The 23,500-nt window shown below is 34.4% G+C and overlaps 1 protein-coding gene across 1 annotated transcript in view; it reads right to left on the bottom strand.

Moving 5' to 3' along the window:
- LOC145693207 (neuroligin-4, X-linked-like) overlaps positions 1-23,500 on the bottom strand; it is a 412,215-nt gene that overhangs the window by 56,650 nt on the left and 332,065 nt on the right. Inside the window, exons 3-5 of the mRNA XM_081768991.1 lie at positions 11,107-11,295; positions 5,803-6,557; positions 2,539-2,690 (exon numbers count right to left, since the gene is read on the bottom strand). Coding sequence (XP_081625117.1) covers positions 2,539-2,690; positions 5,803-6,557; positions 11,107-11,295 — 1,096 coding nt within the window. The remainder of the gene's footprint in view (positions 1-2,538; positions 2,691-5,802; positions 6,558-11,106; positions 11,296-23,500) is intronic.

Here is a 23,500-nt window from a genome sequence, read left to right as displayed (position 1 = left end):
GACACATCTTGCGAAGAAATAGTCTTCTTCATACTGCTATAAAAGGAAAGATGGAAGGAAAGCGAGGAATAGGAAGAAGAAGAACACAACTGATCAATGATTTGTAAAACAGAAGAAACTATTGGGAAGTTAAAAGAGGAAGCTGAGCATCGAAAAATGTGGAAGAAACATTTTCAGGCCTAAATTTAAAACTGAGAAAAAAAAACCTCTTTAGTTCAGGACCTGCCGAAAGGCAGAATACTTAATAATATGATAATACGTAAAGGATTATGTCTATGTATCCCTCATTGCCTCAAAACCTGCAAGAAGTGCAAGTTCATATCAATGATGCCATCCAGTCCATTTCATCAGATATGCTAGAGCCTGTGTGACGTGAATGGGAATATCGTCTTTGATGTGTGCATCGCCACTCGTGGGGCCTACATTCAATGTCTATGAGGTTTAGTAAAAATATATGAGTTTGTCTTTCAAATATGACCAATTTCATTTAAATACATTATCTAAAGGGACATAATACCACTTTAAGGTACAGCAAGAGTTAATCTTCTGCCCTGTATAATTGATTTTAAACGCCCATAAATAATACCAAATCTTACAAATTTGCGACGGAATTTTCTCGTGACTTTTCCATCCATATTCTCATTTCAAAAACTCTTACAGGATTATGGCAGCACCCGAGGCACAGTCCTGTATTGTATTCGAGATAGTATGATGGAGAACCCGCCAACTAAACCGGGTTCAACTACCAGTCATAGTTCGGAGCTCGCGTTAATAGTAAAGTTTTCTTCATAACCTCTGTATTGTATAAGAATGTCAAACACAAGAATTCAAACTAAACTCTTACAGGATTATTCATTTTTTTACAGTTTAACGTCCTACGCTTATGCTCTCAGGCTAAGGTCTGAGAATGATGATGATAATAAAAAAAGGGTGGAATGCAGAAAATGGGTGGAAACGGCAGAACCTCAGGAAAACAGACACACACACTGTTCATCCATCACAAAGCTCAATTGGAGCGATGAACATTTCCAGCATGTGCTATTTAGTCTACAGTGGTGGTTCCCAACGTTTCGATACTCACAGACTGGCAAGAGATCTACACACTGGTAATAACAGTTAAGTGCGAATCCAGGATGGACTTCTGGGGGGGGGGCGGTAGGTTGTAATACTGCTACTTAGAGCTACTTTTAAGAGCTCCAAACACTGGGATGTTATATAAAAATCCTCTTCTGGGGGGATCGCCCCTCCTGGATCCGCCACTGATAACAGTAATCAAAAATAATTTCCCAGAACTGAAAATCCCTGGTCTACAAGATGTAACCGTGGAATATTGAATTAAAGATTGCACTTCATTTTCGAACGTAGTTAATTCAAATCTAACAATTACATAGCCACACACACACAAATATAAGTTCTGTACACCGAACCCCAGGATGTGAATTCGATGTATTTAGTTACGCAGAATCCAAATTTCGGAATCCCAAGACAATCTGCCATGTCAATTTCTTTTTTATGGGCGAAAAACTTGCGATTTTGCGTAAGGAGAATACACGCAACACAGCCATACAAAAAAAAAAAAAAAAGTTTTGTGTAGTGGATCCCAAGGCATGAATTCCATGTATTTTGGTACACAGAATCGAAATTTCGAAACACTAAGACAATCGATAGTGTCAATTTTTTAATGGCCGAAAAATTTCATCGAATTTTGGTACGTAAGACAGCACATACGTTTTCCGTCCAAAAAACAAAATTGACACGGTCAATCTTCCTGGGATTTCATAATTTCGATTCTGTGTATCAAAATACATGGAATTCACACCCTGGCGTATGCTGCACAGAACTTTTTTTTCTGTGTGGCTGTGTTACATGTATCCTCTCTATCTAAAATCGATAACGTTTCTCGTCCATAAAGAATTGACACAATCGATCTTCCTACAGTTTCGAAATTTCGATTCTGTGTAACAAAATACATCGAATCCATACCCTGGACTCCGGTGCACAGAACTTGTTTTTATTGTGTGTGGCTGTGTTATTAGTTGACATTTCTTCAATAAAATTTATAAACTTGTTCAAAGAATGTACACTCATGTCCAAAATTGCTGTGGTATGTGTATAAATTTATTGTTGTAGGAAATAATTTGATAACGGTATTTCTTATAATGCTAGTATATGTATAATCGACAAAGACATGTATGTGGCAAATTTCATGTCAAAAGAGCAGTAAACAAGAACAATAAAATGAAAATAAAACTTTCTTGTCCATTTAGCAACATTTTGTTTTACTCATTCTAATTTTCGTTTTTATAATTATTTTCCTATGAAATTTACCACAAATATATATTTCCCGATTATACACATAGTATCAGTATTAAAAGTACATTGCAAAATCACTATCAAATTATATTCTTGCAAGAACACAGTTATATATAAGCGACAATCATTTTGGATATGAGTGTACACTGATGTTAACAATAAATAAAGTAAAAGGAGAGGCAAATTATAATATATAAAAGAGAAACATATACGTTTGAGGCCCACCCTGTTTTGGCAAAATTTGTGAAGTAAGTGAGCACAGCCTCTGCAATTCCCATGTCCTGTTTACTGTAGTTTTGAGGGAAGTATGGTTGACCTCCGACCAATGGCAATCCCAGGACGTAAGAAACATCTTCTCCTCGTACACTCCCTAGCCTCTGGGCAAAGAAAATAAAAGCTGACAAAATTGTATCACATAAAAAAATAACAAGTATTTATCTAAATCAAAAATAAATTTTAAAGAAAAACTGTAAATGAAAGTCATAATAATGGATAATCAGAAGCTTAAGTTATGATAAACTGGACAATATTTCAATAGACATTTATGATTAATAGATGAGTCATGTTTAGAAATATTGAACAAATTACATTTACTGTATACATACTACAATTACATGGCAGCTGAATTAACGTTTGGGGTGAACCAGTAGGTCTAAGTTCGGGATGAACTATTAAAAAAAAAAGCTTTTGATGAGAAGTTTGATTTTAGTGCTTGAGTATTGCAACTTAAGACCTTTTTAGGAATATACATCATGCATGGAGAACCGGACTTTGCACCACAGCTTTGGAAACGCTATTGTAAGATAATTGGCTAACGAGCTCAAGGTCTAACGCTAATTCAGCTGCTGCGCACAATAACAAAATATCAAGTGCTAAATATCAAGTGAAATTAACGTTAAGTGCTAGATGAATTGACATTTTTTGAGCAATAGTGACTAGAACAAAATGAAAATTTAATGAAATAACACTACATTTCAAACATTAAAGCGATCCGTCGATAAGGAATGGATTTATAAAAGAAAACCATCTCACGCTGCTTTATGGTATGAAACCTCAAATATATATTTTTATTTACCGGAAGGAGCTATAAGAATTTTAAAAAGTTATAAAAATTTAAGAAATAAACACTATCTTACTGCAGTTACTATGTGTAATTTTGAAATTACTAACTAAATTCATTAATATGAACTGTACAAAACATGTGTCTGTGATTACCATTAATTATTTTTAAGAAATAAATATCTAAGAATTTGCAAACGCAAAGTTTCCAATCACTAAAAAAGAAGTTTAAATAACTGACCATTGACAAAAAAGTACCCTCTTTCACCATGTATACTGAGATTTTGGTAGCTACATTTTCAAATATTACAAAAAAATATTGTAATATATTTAACGATATATATAATTATAAATAGTATTAGATCTAAAATTATTCATATAAAACACAATTGAACCGCTTACTGCAGAAAGCAAACATGTCTACATTTCGTAATGTTTGTAGGAGAGGTAGAAAAAAAATAAACGTGAAGAAAACAATCTTTATGATATTTCCACCGTACATGAAAATTGAAGGCGTCGCGATGCCCATTGTTATTGAATGGACAAGTGTCATTTCTGTGTTAAACGATCCATTGACTTGTTACCATTATCGTCACAAAAAAAAAAAGGAAATGTGTAAATGTTGGACATGTTTGCTGTCTGCAATATGAGGTTCAATTAGAAAAGTCGACTTTTTCTGCCTTTTGCACGCCCTGCAGAAATAGTAAAAGGACTTTACCATCTTACTAAAATTAGAGATCTGAAAATCGACTTGTTTTATGGAATGATCTTATATTATTGTTCTTCATTCGTAAATGTACTGATATCTTGGTTTCTCAATGCTTTAGCTAATGAATTGTAATCTTGTTTCCTTCATATTCGGGAAATGACCTTCTTTTAATTATAGATATCAGAAATGAATTGCTAGTTCCTCGTAGCTAAGCACCTTGAAATCAGGGTTTGATTCCCGTCTCATGTCGCCTTCGTGCTGAATGGGACGATAAAGGCCAAATTCATGAGAAATTAACAGGCCAGAAGTTGAATTCAAATTATTTAATTCAAATTATTAAGTGCCTCCCTCAAATTATTATTTTTATTTATTAATTTATTTGCCACTTTGGAATTGTACATGTACATAGGTACGCACAAATTAGAAAAAAAATTACCATGAAATATTAATATGAAATCTTTAACTTAGCAACTCATGAAAATCATTCCCTATTCCGTTTAGTAGTAGTGCTATTGCAAACAACAAAAGCTTACAGAAATCTGGAACACTTTATTTCTGTCATTGTATCGATCAACTCAAGACGGGTGTTACTTTCAACGTTTTTTTTTTTTTTTTTTTAAACAAGTAGCCAGCTTTATACATTTACGAGGTACATTCAAGTTATAACACCTCCATTTTTTTTCTCAGCACTGGTAACAGACAAATGTGCTGTTTGTTTTAGAATAACGAGCACTTGTTATCAATATGTGACGGAAATGGCAACACCGTGCGGCACATAAAACTCTAGCGGCAGCGCTTAGTGATGACTGTTTTTGGTACTTAACAATACTCGTAAAATGGCGAAGTTTTCATTACAAGAAAAGCATGTAATCATTTCTTTTCTCCATTTGCGTGGTGCAGTGAGTAAGAATTACACCATCGCTGTACCAGAACATGACCAATATTATTTTTTCAGCACTGGTGCTTACCCGAATTTTTTTGATGGCGTTGAATCTGTGTGCTTCTGTTGAGGAGACTGGTGCTTCGATTCAAGAATGAAAAATGGCATGCATGTCTCATCAATTGTCACAATCGATTAAAAGAAAGTTCAATTCATGCGTCGCCACGAGCCTGACAACATGTCACGTGCGCAGAATTGTGGTCGTCCGTCAGCATTCGTAGCACCATCTGGAGTACACTTTTCACATTTTCAGGTCTTTATGCAGGATTGTGTACACAGTTCGCATGGAAATGCCAACTTTGTAGGCGATGTGTTTCACACTCATTCGGTGAACAAATGATTACGCACTGTTTGTGTGTGTAAAAAAAAAAAAAAAAAAAAAAAAAAAAAAAAAAAAAAAAGTCGTAATTTTACGAGTATTGTAAGTATCAAAAACAGTCATCAATCTCATCACTGCTGCTAGGGGGCTGTGAGCCGCACAGTGTTGCCATCTCTGTCACGCATTGACAACGAGTGCTCGCGCATTTTAAAATAAACAGCATGTTTATGTTACCAGTTCTGAAAAAAAAAATAAAGGTGTTATAACTTGAATGGTGTCTCGTATTTCATTACATTTACAGACAATGAATAGTATTAACAGTGTACACATATTTTCTATAGGCTAAAAATTAGTTGATTTTCATATTAGAGCATCATACAAACATTGAAGTTTCGGTTCGCCAAAACTCCCTAATCACGTAATTTTATATTATAAGTACAAAATAAACACTCAATCACTTACTTGTGGATAATCACTGTCTTTTGTTTGATAACCAAAATGGAAGAAATAAGTTTTCGCGCCTCTTCTCGCATGTAAATAACCAACTTTCACAAGTGGTGACACTGTATGTGCATCACTTAGTGCTTCCATTGTGGAGTCCCTAATATTAATAGGATGTTGGATGGGCTTATCCCAGTCCGTATATTCGTTTCGAACCGTTGAAAATATTTCGTTAAGGTGATAAACATAAGTATTTCTTATATAAGTCCGTAATATTTTATTGCGCTCATCCTCTTCAAACCCGTATTGAATATCCTGAGCATTGAAGTCCATATAACTTTCCGTGGTCGTCGCACCAAACATTAGTTCGGAAGTTATAAAAGTTTCACTATATTTTTCCATGGCATTCGCGGGCTCCATGTTAAGGTCTATACCGTCCAAAAAGGGTCCAAAGCGGGGTAAGAAACGAGGAGTTTCAATTTGGACGTCCATCAATGCTTTTAATGGTTTCTTCCTGAGACAAGGTCCAATGTCATCCACTTCACCATCATTGAGTTTCACTTCTGCTTTATTATTATTATTGTTATTATTCGTATTACTACTACTACTACCGATTCCATCCTCAGTTGCTTTAGGATGTGGATTGTCGGATAGTTTGCTTGCTCCTAAGCATCCAAGTTGATCCGCTACTTTCGACCTTAAGTTGCCAGGTTGTCGAACCAATGCCCATGGACTAAGAGCCGATCCGCTTAGAAGTATAACTCGATGGAAAAGACCTATAAAGAAAGAATATCAAACATTTATGAAGTGATACAAAGTAAATAACAAGTGTTTAAATTTTTGTTGTTTTTATTTCATTCCTTAAAGTTAAATACAGAGGGTCCGGAAAATTCCGGTAAAATCAAATTTCCGTGTAATGTGCTATCTACCGAGTTCCACACATGCTTGTTGGCGGAACTCTAAATTGTTGAACAATCATTGGACATAATCTGAGCCAATTGGTTCGTATACGTCTTTGATTTTTTTTTTCATTTTTCCCCAGAAATCGTCGCACAGTGATGTGAGATATAGTTTGTAGTTCGGGATAGTGTCGATTGAACTCACTAGCAACATCCCTTTGTGAGTAACCTCCATGCCAAGAAAGCAGTATTATTTTCACATGTTCGTCCTGTGTCAGTATAATTCGCTAGGCCTTATATAAGATAAGGAAGAAAAAATATTTCACCATTCCTCTTATGGTATGGGATTTTTAGGATCCTTTTATTATAAATTTTATTGTACAGTGTGTTTCAAAATGAATATTGGGCTTTTAAAGCTTTCTACTATGTATTACAATCAACTTACAATTATAAATAATAAATAAAATGAAAGAGCAGCTTAAAAGTTTTTAAGCATGTTTGCACATACTGTTTCTCTTGTCTTTCGTTAGAAAGCGGGTGGCGTGGTAACTCAGTGGTAAAGCGTTCACCTCCGGTGCTTGGGATCCCTGGTTCGATTCCAGCTCGAGCCGGTGGACAAACACCGTGCTCGTGGGTTTTCTCGAGGCTCTCCCGTTTCCTGCCACTTTCTTCATTCCACCATTTCATTCATCTCTCATTATCACCGTCTCCTTTATCCTATCCGGCATAAACGTGGGACGTAAAACTTAAAGATTTCATTTAATTTTTCGTTAAAAAGCGGTAGTAGCAAAGATAGTGAGCAGAAAACTTTTTGAATTTTACATTTTAAGAAGACTGTAGTTACAGTACAACCGTCTGTGTGGAGAATTTTAAGGAGACGCTTACAACTACGTCCTTATTGTTTGCAGTTGCTACGTCGTCCTCCCACTTCCATAAAATATCTATGGCGTCCCCCACTTCCTACAAAATTACAATGGGCAAAGATAAGCAACGGGAACGGCGTGACATCATCCGTCCCTCTACCTTCTCAGATCCTTTTTTATCCCTATGTACGACACCTTATGATTATGGTGTCCAAACGACTAATGCGGTTGAAAAAAATATCATTTTAGATTGGAAACTACCTGTTTCAAGCAAGTTTCCTCTCTCAACCCGTAACGAAGTTGGACGTATGGACCCTCACTTTTAATACACCCTGTACACATATATAGACACAGTATATCATTTCCCTTTAAAATATACAAATAGCAGGAACAGACATTAACGATTAAATTTAATTGTAACTACGCATGCGACAGTAACCAAATAAAATGTGTAGGAAAACAAAGCAACATGAATTCAACAAAAGCTTTGATAGTGTGTGAGAGAGTTTCTGTGACATGATGTGAAACAACATTTGTGGGACTCTGAATATATGAATAAACTTATTACGAGGCGATTAAAAACAAACAATTTTCAATTTTTTTAAAAAAAATCTAAAATAAAATAATACACATCAAAGCGGAAATAAACGTTCAAAATTTATTTACGTTTGTTTTGGCTTGTTAACGCTACATATATAATCCTATTAAAGAATGCATCAGTGAGTCGAATGAATATTTTTTTAGTCACGCATAACAAATTTTCCATTGTTGTACCCAGTATAAATATAAGAAAGTTTCGTCTGTTATTATAAAACTTTAGTAGGCTTGCGGAAAGAGAAAGAAATAGACCTAACATTTCTGGCTGCAAAAATATGGTTAGGAATTGAATCTGTTCTTTGAATGCTGATTCCATATCAAAACAGTTTCTCGCTATCTTTTACAATTTATTACTACGAGGATAAGTAAAAAATTACCCGCAATGTAGTTATAAGTTTTTTCACATTGTTCATATCGAATTCTGTCCCCGTTTATTTTATAGTTTCGTTGTTGTGGTCATGCTCTGAAAGTTTGATATTAATCAGGGGTAAAAGTGGATCTGAAAAGGTAGGGGGATGGTAGGTAGCGGCATGACATCACGCTGTCCCCTTGCCTATCTTTGCCCATTGTATTTTTTTTAGGAACTGGGGGGACGCCCTACATATTTTTTGGAGGTGAGGGGACCCCAGTCCCCTCGCGTTCCGCCGCACTTTTACCCCCTGATCCTCATTCCTCCGTTTGTTTTCCTTTTGTTGCACATAGATCATCGCCGCTCCAATAGAAGTTTGCATCTAAGAGGAATAACGAGCAGTGATCCAGTTTTGTGGTCGGAAGGTGAATCAGGGGCCGCAATCCATTAAAGACTTTCGATACAACACGGGAACAGTGTCTTGCGAGAACGGATTGTCTACGAAGTGATTGACACCCATTCAAAAATGCTCGTCCAAGTGTGAAGCCGGAAGACCATTATTCTTCGAGGCGGACGAGCCAACTTGAAATCCAAAATCGACTCCTGACATTTGGAACTGAACACAAACATATATGGACAAGCTCCGGGAGGTGATTCCGGAAATTAAAACAAGTGAGAAAGTCTCCTAGCAGTTTCTCGAATTCAGCTTTGGTTTCCAGATACAGGGTTGCCAACTTGGAATCCAAAATCGACTCCTAACAATTGGAATTGAACACAAACATGTGGACAATCTTCCAGAGGTGATTCCTGAGATAAAAATAAGAGAAAAAATCCTGTTGCAGTTTCCCGAATTTAGCGAGATACAGAGTGTCTAACTTGGATTCCAAATTGAAGCAATTTCTTTCAGTGAGAATACACTGAATATTTCACAATAAATCAGAAGCGAAACATGAGCAGAGAAGTTGTTTGTCAGTAGGTAATGTGTAGTAATACGCTGAGGATTAAGGGATAACCATTAGATTGTTAGAGCTGCCATTCTGGTATATCGAGTTTAGTTTGCATATCGTACTGTTATTATTAGGCATCTAGATATGCGCTAATGAGTGTATGCAACGTATGAAGCAGACTGAAACGAAGCAGAGTAACAGACTGAAACGACCGATGTACCCGAGTCATTGTTGCTAAATCGAAAAAGTTCGCTCCTTCGCTTTCATTAAGTGAATAGCATCTACACCGGGAACAAAGTTAAGTAAATGGAAAAAACTTGCCATCTTCATTATTGCACGACGATATTGGCCACACATCCGAAATTAGTTTCTCTGCACCAACTTAGGTGCAGGCGCTAGTTTGTATTACAAAAGAGATTTTAAACCGGACTCCAACGTTTTCGGTCCGCTGAGAATGAAATCTGTTGGAAAGCTAATCAGAGAGTCATTGTTGTCCTTCTTTACAGTACATTAGTTTTTGAAGTTGATGTTTTATTCCAAATTGGCAACCCTGTATCTCGAAACTGAAGCTGAATTCGAGAAATTGCAAGGGAAGTTTTTCTCGTGTTTTGACCTCAGGAATCACTTCCCGAAGATTTGACCTTTTCTTTACAGCGGAACGACGGCCTCGGGCGCCGAAGTAAGAGGGGTGCAAAATTCGGGAGGAAGAAAGAAAATATATATATATAGGATGGAAGGAAAAAGTAATAAAAAGTGCTCAAAATCAAGCAAAAGCAGGGTTTATTTTTGAAATTTTTGGTATGCTTCGCGCTAATGATGGTGGCGCTTCGCGGCTGGTCTGTCGACTTCACTCATATGTACGGGGGCGCCGTCTTATACTCTCTTCCCGGGCGTTGATTTTCCACAGCACTACACTGACTACAATGTTTTTTTGGTCAGGCATTTCGTTCTCGAGTTCGGACATTGTCGCATTTTTTCGACAAAGTATCAAATGATCATAATGCTGAAAGGAATCATTTATAAAATCAGGTTGAGCCATACCAGCAGCGTCCAGCCTGCGGGGCTGGAAGGGAGTGAAGAGGGAGAACAAGAAGGGTGCACGCTACTGCTAGCAATAAACTGTGAAATTATCAATGAAGGACCACATGTAATGATATTTACAATTTAGCTTTAGCAAACTTCACAGAAGCTACCAATTTGACACTTTGCATGAGAAAGAAGGGGTGTGAAGTATGTAGGGTTTCGAAACGGAAGCCAAATAAACATGGCTGGGAGCCACTGGTCTACGCTTTCTGCCTTGTTTCCATATCATGATTCACTCCTAAGCGATGTTCTTGGTGTTGTTTTGAAACACATCACATATATATACTATTTAGACTAATATAGAGACTATTAAAAATACAAGACTTTTACGTCCATACATATCAATCATGTCTCAACCATTGTAACTAGCTAATACAGCAAGATTAATAAAAAATGTTCTTTAAAACATTCAAACTACAAATTATGCTACCTTTTACATTTCCAAATACAGGCAGTGATATGCTGTGGAATGGGATATCCTGCAAAACTTTATAAAATTACATACTTTATTACTATTATTATTTGTTTCTCGTCGCTTAGCTCAACTATATGTATAGCCAAAATTTGAAAGTTGTTTAGGTGCTTACCTTTAGCAGCTGTTGATATGAGTAATAAATTGACAAGAGCGGCTCCTGTATCGTGTCCAAATAAAGTAATTCGACTGGGATCTCCACCAAATGAGGATATATTTTCTCTCACCCATCGTAAGGCTGCTAAAAGATCACTAAGGCCAAAATTTCCTTGAGTTCCCAGTTTTGATCCCGTCCGAAGAAACCCTGTAGGGAATCAAATGTAATTTTATACTTGAAAAATGTTAATATTTATTCGTATACATATTATGTATATACAGGATGGATCATTTATCCTAAAACGTCCTTGTAAGTTTTATACTAATAAATAAATAAATAAATAAATAAATAAATAAAACTGAAAATTTTGTGATCCAAATATACAGGGAGAAATAGTTTGACATGCTCTATAATGCAAGCAGATTAACAGTATTGACATTACAGCATTAAAATATCCATAAACATCCAAATTTTGAAAGCACCCACGAGAGTAATAACGAAAGTTTGAACAACGTGTAAACACACATCGGAAATAAACACATTAATGCTAAATACTATGACGTATTTCTAACAAGTAAGAACAAGGTTTCAAGGGATTGAAAATATGTTTATTAAATGTTTCCTTTCAAAACTGTATTAGATAAATGTCACATCCAAACTCGTATATGGTTTTCAATAATTGCAAATATCAGAATATCGTTTGCAGCAATTTGATATCTCAAGCCGTTCCAGAGAGATGATAAATATTGTTAATACAACTTTATGTTTTATTGGCAACATTGTTAATCTATTGGTATTACAGACATAAAACGATTAATCTCTGTCCCCACTTGCATTGTGCAAAGTTGCTATTTATAATGTATGCATACAAAATGCATGATTTATACAGCGAAACTTAAAGTCAAAGTCATGAAATGCATTCAACTGAAATTCATTCAACTGTAGATATGATTTTAAATAAAATATACGAAGTTGGAGTTGAAGAAGCAGTTGACAAAATGAAAGCTAAATGATCATTTAGTCATAATACATAGCATACCATTTTCTATTTTTAAGTGTTGGAGGTATTTTTAAGTGTTAATTGTCATAGACCAATTAATCTGATACGTTCTCCTGTTAAAATAATTGAAGCAATTATTCATAAACATCTGTTTAATCATATTTCTACATATTTGCCGAATTCTCAATATGATTTTAGACTCAATAGGTAACTATTTCAAATTAACTTATTGTCAATCAAGTAATTAATGATGGTATCAATCAAAGATCTCAAGTAGATGGTATATACAAATTTTAAACGAGATTTTAATTTGATTGATCATGGGGTGCTTTTTACCGTAGGAGGCTGAGAATATTTGATACGTCGCAGGAACTAATCAAATGGTTTCATTCATATTTAACTCAAACAGCTCAATATGTTACTTTTAATAATATTAGGTCTAAGAAAGATGCAGTATATTCTAGGGTAGATCAAGGATCAAATTTGGGCTCTTTGCTTTTTATTATAACGATAAATGACTATCTGAAATTTTAAAATATAGTTCATGTTTAATATTTGCGTATGATACAAAATTATACGAAGAAATCCACACAAGAAATGAGTTAGTAAATTACAGTCAGATATTAATAGACTTAATGTGTGGTGTAGCAGAACTAAATTCCAGCTTAATATTTCTAAATGTTATGTAATGACATTTATTCTTAATTAAAAAAAAAAAAAAAACTATAGAAACTCAGACGTTAAAAAGAAAGAAAATTTCAAGAGATCTAATGGTTTGGTTTACGATGAACTTGAAATTCAAACATTATATAAATAGGCTAAGTTATAATAACTAGTAAAGCTTTTAAAATGCTGGGTTTTATAAAGAGATAAAGTCATTATCTAACCAGTTGAGATGCTCCAAGAGCATTGCCAGAACGAACTTAGAAAAATGGAGAGATGAAGCGGGAAGGATAACTGTCGTTGTTCCTAGATGTAAAAGTAAATCCTTTTATCCGACCTTCTTCCCTTTCTCGTAAAAGTTAGCAAAATATCATCTCTCTATGATTTACAGTTCTCGAGATATGGCTGCTTAAATATCTAGAAATTCGAAAATTTTGGCCAATATCACAGGAACGGTAAGTCATAGAGAGATGATATTGGTGTTAATCAATCCCTAATAGAATGTTAAACATTTTCGTACCGATATTGATTGATGGGGACTATCCAACTGGCCACTGGCCAAACCTATGGCCACCGGTTACTAATTAGTACCAAAATATTTACGATCCTCTTAGGTGTTGATCAACTTCAATATCGTCTCTCTACAATTTATGGTTCCCGAGCTATGGCTCCTTAAATGTCTAAAAATTGGACATTTTTGGCCAATATCACGGGAACGGTAAGTCATAGAGAGATCCTATTGGTGTTAATCAATACCTAAGAGTACGGTAAACAGTTTGGTAACGATAATAATTGGTTGCCACTGGCCAACTGGTCATTGGCCAAATCAGTGGCCAGTTGGACAGTGGCCACCGGTCACTATTTGGTACCAAAATATTAGATATTGATCAACACCAATATCATCTCTCTATGACTTACGGTTCCCGAGATATGGCTCCTTGAATCTCTGAAAGTCGGCCATTTTTTGGCCAATATCTCTTGAACAGTAAGAGTGACGCGAAAAATTCAGTCACTTTCTCTGATAGTTTTTGATGCTCTATCGAATGCAGGGTTCAAAATTGAAAAAAAAATCGCAAATAACAGACAGACAGACAGACACACAGACATAGAGAATTCAGTAACGAACTTCTTAAGTTCGTTGAAAATTAAAAAAATAGAACTATATTATCGTTATAGTATCAAAACGAGAATTTGCATCTATACTTAGGGATCCTTTCTAGAGGTGTCGAAAACAAGAAATAGAGAAAGTTGTATGGTATATAAACACGGAATATTTCTCATGATATATTTATAAAAAATATTTAATTTGTTGTCGCTTGAAAATAGAAGGTTTATGCAGCGAGTATTAATTATATCTGAAAAAATATTGGTAACAAAGAAAATAACAGGCCTATTCTTATTAAACAGATTGTCTTTCTATTGTACTTGATAAAACCTGCGAGTTAGATATGTTTTTGTGTGTCTGATAATAGAATAAATGTAAATAAAATTCTTCACTGTATTAATTGTGTGATGCGGTTTGCCGTTTAGGATATAGTATGGAAACAAGCATATTGATGTGTAAAAGTTCAATGCATGCTATGGATTAAGGTTGAATAGATTAAAATTGAATTTAATTGATGATGCTCGAGTGTGTTAATTATAACAGCTATGAGACTAGGGATATAGGTCAATAGTGCAACATTTTACTGCAGTTACTATATTTTTCAATAGTAATCATAAATTATGAACAGGAGTTATTTACTAATGTGATTGAAACGACAGGTAAAAGATTTATTCCAAATTGGCATCCCGATGTATTAAATGGTCTGAAGCTGGTGATGAATTACTTGAAAATAAATTATGTATGCAGACATTTTTTCAGTTATAACTTATGTTGATTCTCAAGTCTATCCATCTTTTTCATTGAATTTTTCAAGAAGCTATAACTAAAATTAATGGCATATGATGTATGATTTTTCTTGAAACAGTAGAAAATTTGTTCCAACAAAAAAACTAAATAATGCCTTAGAAATTATAGTCCAGTAGCAGAAAATCAGGTAAAAATGGTAAGCTACTTTCTTAAACAATTCCTTGCAAAGTTATCCAAGATTTTCCAAGTCTATTGTTTACGAATACAAAATACATAAAATCAAGTACGGGGGTTTTGATCTAATTTACTGTATATGACGAAGAAAATTATTACAGTTGCTTGCATAGAGGGTGTTAGTATTTAAAACAGAATTACATTGTAAAAATCATACTGTCACATTTACTGACTGATTACTGTTAATTCTGGCTGCTAATCGATTACTCTAAGATTTACTGTATTACTGTAAAATTTATGGTTATAAGCCATAGAAAGGTCGTATTTATGCCCTATTATCATAACTTTAACACTAATACCGTAAGTTTTTAGGGTAATCGGTTGGCAGCCAGAAGTGACGGTAATCGGTCAGTAAATGTGACCGTAATTTTTACAGTGTAGGGTAGGTAGAGGGAAATCGGATTACGGGGGAAATCGGATCAGTCGAAAACAACACTTGTGATTGGACGTCAAAAGAATACGTTTTGCGTCGACGTGGGGCGCATTGGAATGTCACCTCTCAGAAGAAATGGATAATAATGGAAGACGCTTTTGATTTGGCGCCAGAAGAGTTCTAGATAGCATTGTTTAGGGACTTGTGTTTTTTAAGTGGCAAAAAAAGCAGATGTAACTTTTCATTGTTGCAAAATAAGCATTTTCTAACTGAGTAAGTATTATATTTGGTTTTCAATGCTATTATTTCATTGACTGATGCATGCATCATTAGGCTGTACAACAAGTTGTGCAAAAATTACTAAACATACTGTCTAAGAAAGGAAAAAGAAGAAAAGTGCAGTTTGGGGTAAATCGGATCACTGAATTTGTAATTTCATTAGATGTTTGTAAGAAGATTGGGGAAGTATTGAAGCTACCAGTTTCTCTCTCTCTCTCTCTCTCTCTCTCTCTCTCTCTCTATATATATATATATATATATATATATATATATATATCTATCTATCTATCTATCTATCTATCTATCTATATATATATATATATATATATATATAAAAATTTCGTTTTATTTTTTAGAAAGCTCTATTATATGATGTTGCTATGATCATAGGAATACACTGTGGCTCAGTGGTAGAGCATTCACCTCTGGTTCCAGGGGTCCCTGGTTCGATCTCAGGGCAAGCGATGACTAATGTGGAAAATGGAGAGAACGTGATGGCACTAACTTGTGTGCCAGCAACAGAAATTTACATTCCACCGTTTGTTATTTTCAAGGGCAAGAGACTGAAAGTTGAATATCGCGATGGTATGCCACCAGTATACGACGTGTGTATGACGGAATGAGGATGGGTGAACGAGGCGGCTTTCATGAAATGAGTGGAACATCTCCACAAACATCGAAATCCTGGTAAAGTTATTTTAATTATGGATGGGCATTATTCGCACACATTCCTGTCTGTAGTAGATATGTGTGAAAAATATGATATAGAAGTGTTTTTGTTGCCACCTCACACAAAACATGTTCTGCAGCCGCTTGATGTTCGTGTTTTTAACCCATTCAATCAGCAGGCAACAACAACAACAACAACAACAAAAAAAAAAAAAGAAAACAATACGCAGAACGAAAGATTAAAATAGAAAATATACTTACAATGAAATGAAATTATTATGATATCGTCCCATGATTAGTGCTCTTTAGACAAACAGCTGAATAGTGACGGATGATGAATGAAATTGAACGATTATGAAAAAATATGTATAAAAGAATGGGGGAGGAAACAGAAGAACTTGGAGAAAACTGATGGACATGATGTCCACTACGAACTCACATGGCCCAGGATCTAACCACGGACCAGAAGTAAACGGTCAATCACCGAGGCCCTGTACCCTACTGAGAAAGTTGGATTGTATAGAATAGCAGAGAAAGAATCAGAAAAGAAAATATTATAATCTATATATATAAAAGAGAACGTACAAATCCTTTGTTAGCTCATCACGCTAATACGGCTGAACCAATTTCTTTCATTTTTGGGGGGTTATTAATATTTGGACCCTAGATGGTTTTTATCATATCACTTTAATTTTCAATTACCAGTGTCTTGAGATAATTGACCATTCAAGTGTCCATAACGTACAAATCCTTTGTTAGCTCATCATAGCTAAATCTAACCGTATTTATATGCAACCCACATGACCGTGTCACTCGGCGGGTTAACATAAATGACAGGCGATATAATGTTAACATTTACTCCATTCTTCTATGGTTTTTATCATATCACTTGAAAGCGAAAAAGTAAAAATTATCTAAGTAACAAAGTTTATTGCGTTCCGGGGTGACCCCAGCGAAGCGGGGTGAACGCTGCTAGTAATGAATAAAAGGGAAAAAGAACGAACTAGTATAAAAAAGAGGAATAGAAATGAAAGGAGAAGTTAAACAGAATAAAGAGATGTTGACATATGAAAATAACAAATAAAAAGAAAGGGAATAGAAAAGAACAAAAGGAAAGAAGGGAAGAAATATAAAGTGGAACCGAAAGTCAAAATACATAAAGAGAGAGAAAATGGAATATAAAAAATAATTAAGAAATGATGAACGAATAAAGAAAGAACAGAGAAATCATTGGGAAAGTTCATAAGTATAGAGAAACGATTACTGTAGAACAAATTAGATAAAGAAGATAGGATACGAAGAGGAAAGAATGGGAGAGATCGATAATTAGAAGAGAGCGAAAGAAAGAGAGAGAGAAGGACAAAGTGAGAAGTGAGAAAATTAAAGAGCCTAACAAAATTATTTCGTTTCTGTCTGTGACAACTCCCCACTTGTTTTTCTTTCCTTAAATGTACGTTGGATTGGGTTTCTTCCTATACAGTATTTTTCTTGACCCTATTGGTATCGAAACATGCTGAGCGAATGGTAAGATAACTACATTTCATTAGATACATACGTCTGCTAGGGTATAAAGTATCCTCAGAACTGCAATTCCCTATAGAATAGTTTCATGTTAGCCACGATAAGGTTAATAGATCGTCAAAAGGTCTGTAAATGTGATTTACACACGGCAACTAAAACCTCGTTAAAATCACAAAACTTCAGACAGTGAAAGAGAGAGAGAGAGAGAGAGAGAGAGAGAGAGAGAGAGAGGTAGGGTACAAATGACAAGAAAAATGTCGGAGGGGGAGAAAGGAGTTAAAAGTGGAAACGGGTTAGATAATATCACTGTTTTTTAAGACCCTTCTTCAAAGCTGATCATATTCGTTTTCCCTGACTGAATTTTAGAGGTACTGACATTAAATTACCTATATAAAAAAAGAGAACTAAATTTGTGCGTCACCAGGTTCCTACAAAACTACGTTATTTTCCCTTTCATTTTATCTTCTTTTTCTTCATGATTATGGCCTTCTGTCTATGCACGAATTTCGTTTTTCTTCTCATGATATTCTCCATTTATCGGTTCCTATTAAAAAAGGATTTGTGGTGCCGTTTTTGTAAGATATATATAAATGCTTCAGTTGCACGACACTGCGTGGTACCTAAAGAAAAAAAAAAAGATTAATTGCCTTCTCTATCGTTTTATACGACAATTGCTTAATTGTTCAATCGATGTCCCATTGGGAAGATTTTGGTTGCTATAGTAACTATAGGTACGGAAAACGTATCTTAGTTGTTAAAAATAAATGGGGGGAAAGCAGCGTACGTAAACGCTATTAGTGATAAGAAAACGGTAAACGGAGTGAGAAGGCAAAAAAATAAAAGAAAGAAAAAAGTAAAGAACTATCATACACGATAACACGGCAGAACAACTACTATTGACTGTTGAATCGAATCGAAACGTAATTTCCGCTATTTAGAATACACGACTTCTATATATAATTTCTATTTAGATAGCTACAATTTTCGTTCTTGGATTAATTCAATGGTAGAGTGTTCACTGCTAGTACTAAAGGCGCCTGTTTGGAATCCACGCCAAATGAGTTTGTGGTGGAGAACATTGTGTTCCTGGGTTTTAAGGCTCTTCCGTTCCTTCCACATTTTCATTCCTCAAACTATTTCATAAGCACCCACTTTTGTTGATCGTTCGTATTTTTCAGGTTAGTGGCGGATCTAGAAGGTAAAAACTAGGGGGGCGGCCAGAAACCAGACAAGCTATATAATACAGGTGAAACCAAACAGGTCCCATAAGTTACAAAAACTTTGTCGATTAATCTAAAACAGGTGAGAAACCAAGTAAGTTTTATAAATAAAAGCAAGTAAATGAATAAATAAATAAATAAATAAATATTAATCGCCAATGTTTTAACACAGGAGGGAAACCAAATACATTCAAATTAACAAACCAACACACAGGTGAAACCGAAAAAATTGGTTTCAATGTAAACAAACAAACAAAGATATTTCTTTTAATAATGTTTTATTAGTAGTTGACGTGACTTTGTGAATGTTGTATTTTATGTATGTATGTTAGGTATTATGTGTGTGTGATTTGTAAATCATGCAATAACAAAGTTATTTCTTTCAGCTATGGTCAATAAATAAAAGAAGAAAATAGACCTGAGGTGGTTAGTCAAAACTCAGGTCCAAAAAAGCCCACCCCTTACCTAAATAGGGAAGGATAATACAGCAAGAGAGAGAGAGAGATCTGGAAAATAGGAGAAAGATTATTCAGAATGGGTAGTTGCGTCTGCCGATAAGACCAAAATATTTGGCAAAGGCAGGTGTAGTGGAGGAAAAAAAAACAGACTGTGATAGATATGAGTTTACTATAAAGTTTCAAAATATATAAATAATAACTTCAATAATTTTGTCACTCAAAAAACTGAGGAAGCCTAGGCCCCGAGCTAGATCCCCCATGCCTTAGGCTAAGGGCATAACAATGGGACGTTAAATGAAGGATTTATTTTATTTTTTTTCTTTTTTAATTTTCATACTTACATGAAGATTAAGTAGCCAAAGTGATGTAAGTTTTCCGCCATTTTTTGATTTTTTTTTTTCGAAAATTTGAAACAAAATTAAATATGTAGTTTAACTTCGTATGAGTACTTTCTGTGGACTGATGGATTAAAGGAGGCGGATAAAAGAAGAGTGTAAAGAGCTACATATATAATGGTTGTTAGAACTACCATCTCCTGGAGACATGGCAATGATTTATTGTTTCTCTGGGTTTAAATTTAGGTTCAATCCGGAAGGATGAGACAACGCACCAATTTTATAGTGTAAGCGCGGATTACCAACAAATCATTGAGTTTCAAACTAAGCGCCATCTGTATCAAGTCTATTATACCAGATCAGTTGTTGAATGTTTCATAATGTTATACTAAATTCCATGAACATTGAAGCGAAAAAAGTAAAATGATGAGATTGACAGTATAAACTGCGCACTATTGCAAGATTGACAATGTGAATACTTACATCATTACACAAACTCTGTTTCAAATACAACCATTATTATACACTTCATTTCATAAACTTGTTCTTATAGCAACTATATCGATTTCCTAGTTAAATTCAATTTATAAATAGTTTTGTGTTATGTGGCAACTAATACTCATGCTATAAAGTACTAAATAAGTAAATATTCGATGTAAATAAATAAGAAACGTAAATTACTGGAATTGCAATTTCATTCAATTTTAAGAAGTATATTTTTTCCTGTACGAGTATCATTGTTGAAATCGCATTATAAAATTCCAGATTATGAGCTACACTAAGTTTTTTTAAAAATAAAATACAAGCATATATATTTTATATCTCTCACATACACACACTCCAACCCCACCCCGCTCTCTCTCTCTCTCTCTCTCTACATATACACTTGTATATTGCAATAGATATCAGATATCAGGAACATGAATAATTTTCATTTTGCACACTTGAAGTTTTAAATAGTCATTTTTTGTCTTTTTTCAGTAATTTCAATTGAAGATATAGATTGATTTTGCATATTCGTACTGTGCATGAAGTGTGAATTGTATGCTGATAACATAAATACGTAGTTTTCTATTCAGTTCATGTTTCTGTTCAATATCTTCAGATGTTAGTGAGTCTTCCCAATACCTGTGCACTATGTGAACTTATTTTTCCTGTAATTTTCTCCGGAATATTCTTCGCGTAATTATTTGACAGACTAAGGTTTCATAAGGATGAAATTTTTCTGCTTATAATTTTCTTATTTTGCTATATTCTTCTTAAAAATTATAAATAATTATTCATTATTACACTTCTTTGTTAAGGAAAGTGCAAAGAGCAATAATATGAAGAAAATTGAGTTATTAGTGAAAATGTGTAAGTTACAGTATATGAGAACTTCTTCTTCTTCTTCTTCTTTTTTTTTTTGGAAGGGGAGTGACGGTACATGAAGAAAGTATAGTCTTTAAGATGTTACTCTCAACACATACTTCAAGAACGACTTGTGGAGAGGTTCTCGAGTTCATCATGCAGGATGGAGATGATGGCATGTTGCAGAAAGACACAAAAAAATAACACTAGCCAATGCTTTTATTACAGATTATGAAAGATCATTCTGCAAAATTGAAAGAAAACGAAAAAAAATATGTAAACGAAGAAAATAATACGCAATGTAGAGGAGAGGAGTCGCTACAAATTAATTTTCTTTAACGAGGGCGATTACCAAATATCACCTACTGATTGAAATCCAGATTATTTTCTAATAAATTGAATTCCAATAAACCTTTTGTTATTGTTAATTATTCCATATCGGACTCCCGAAGAAAACTCATCGAAACAACTTATTGACCGTGCCAATAGCGACTACTCTCAATCATGACTCCGTTTTCTTTCATTTAGAAATAGGAAAGAAAGAGAAGAAAGTAGAAGGGTAAAAGAAGGAGGTAGGTAAAGAAGAAAGAAAAGAGATAGGGTATTTTAATGAGAAACAGATTACTGGATAATTCCGGAAATATAGTAAAAGGTCGGGAAAGTCGTTGAAAGATGAATCATTCTAAATGTTATTAACAACTAATCAATTTTGGAATGCTTCGGAATAGACACATGTTCCCTCATACCACCCAGACCTAGCTCCAGGCACCACGATCATGGGGTTGCCCAGACCTAGACCTGGAAATGAGAAAAAGTGAAATTTAATTCTTTGTAAAGTTATTCCGACCGGTGACTGATAACTATCCAGCATCTGAGCTCTGTCCTCTAGGATCGACCACACATATGAATTAGCCAAGAAAAAAAAAATCAAACTTATAAACTCAATATAAATTTATGTATCGTATCAATAAGAATTTCAACTTCCTGGAAGAAAGATGTCGTATTTAGGCTTATCCTGCTATTTTTGCTTCACTCCTCGAGCCGATTTAAACCATTAGTGACGGTCCTTCATGACCTAGGTTATTTACCGTAACACATCTATTAAAACATGACACATATATTACAGATGTTAATATGACAAAGGATATCACTAAAATTACTTAAATTAAATCTATCATGCATTCACACGCTCACTCACTCAGGACAGTGTATATATGTTTAAAGGAAACCAACTAACTACAAAGGTACAAATAGTTTATTACATTCATAGTGAAAAAAAGGACAAAACAAATAATTATGAAGAAAATATTAAAAGCACAAGTTCTTGGTTATATATTACTAGAGTACATAGTGTTATATTTTAGTAATTTTTTATATATTCAATCATATTGACAAATGAAAAAGAAAGAAAAAAAATAATTACACGTATCATATCTTAGGCATGCTAAAGCAAATTATGATTTGCGACATACGCAAATAAGACACTTATTTCACTTTAAAAAAAAATTGGACAAAGAGGAAAGAAAAAAAAAACCTTTTGGTGTATTAGAACTTATATGAGTCTCTACCTCACGTCGAGATATTAAAATATTAATAATTTTGAGCGTCCAAATCACAACTCACGCACTAGTCGTAGTGTCCAAAACGTTTCGCTCCATTTAACTTAGTTTGTGGTCATTTATATATATCTCTATATGTATATATATATATCTATTGGTTTACAAAACCATTCGTCGTCTATATTTGGTTTGTAACTGGTAACAGTTTATATCTGCAATCGCACACTGCTACGTCTATACCCATCTAGGGATTTCGAGAAAATAACTTTCACTAGAGGAAGTTTCTCCTCTTAGACGGTCTATTTCCAAATTTATTAATCGAATAATTTCAAGTTATTTATCCAACACTGGGACACTTCACGAGACCTTTCATTAGGATCACTTTCGTATATGTTTATATGCATGGTTCGGATTTAATAAAAAAAATGATCTTCCACAGGTGTACGGAGTATGATGGTTCAAATCGAGGATAAAAAAAAAAACTGGTCAAGTCACAGGATACATATGTAGGTGAGAAGGATTCAAGGTACACTTTCCACAATGGTTTTAGGTTAATTGCTCAGGGATAATATTTGTTATGATGTGGGTTACGTTTAGACCTGCCGATATTTTTTCAATGCATGCCATTATATAATTACAGAGGTTATCACTTACATTGATTCAGAAGAAAAGGAAAATTACTTAAGTGCACGGCGGTATTCTTAACAAAATCTACATTCTTAAATTCGTCGGAAGACTTCTGGTAAACTATAGCAACCAATACACGTCTAGGGGGACAGACACGAGCGCTCTTACATATATTCATAATACATTTAATATCATACTTTTACTTTAACATCATATTCACATACTAATTACACATACATTTCGAAGTATTTATTTCTCTCTCTATATATATA

The sequence above is a fragment of the Thermobia domestica genome, chromosome 8, assembly GCF_964235325.1.
Source record: "Thermobia domestica chromosome 8, izTheDome1.hap1.1, whole genome shotgun sequence".
Classification (NCBI taxonomy): domain Eukaryota; kingdom Metazoa; phylum Arthropoda; class Insecta; order Zygentoma; family Lepismatidae; genus Thermobia; species Thermobia domestica.
Note: the sequence above shows the minus strand (reverse complement) of the source record. Positions and strands in the feature narration are given on the sequence as shown.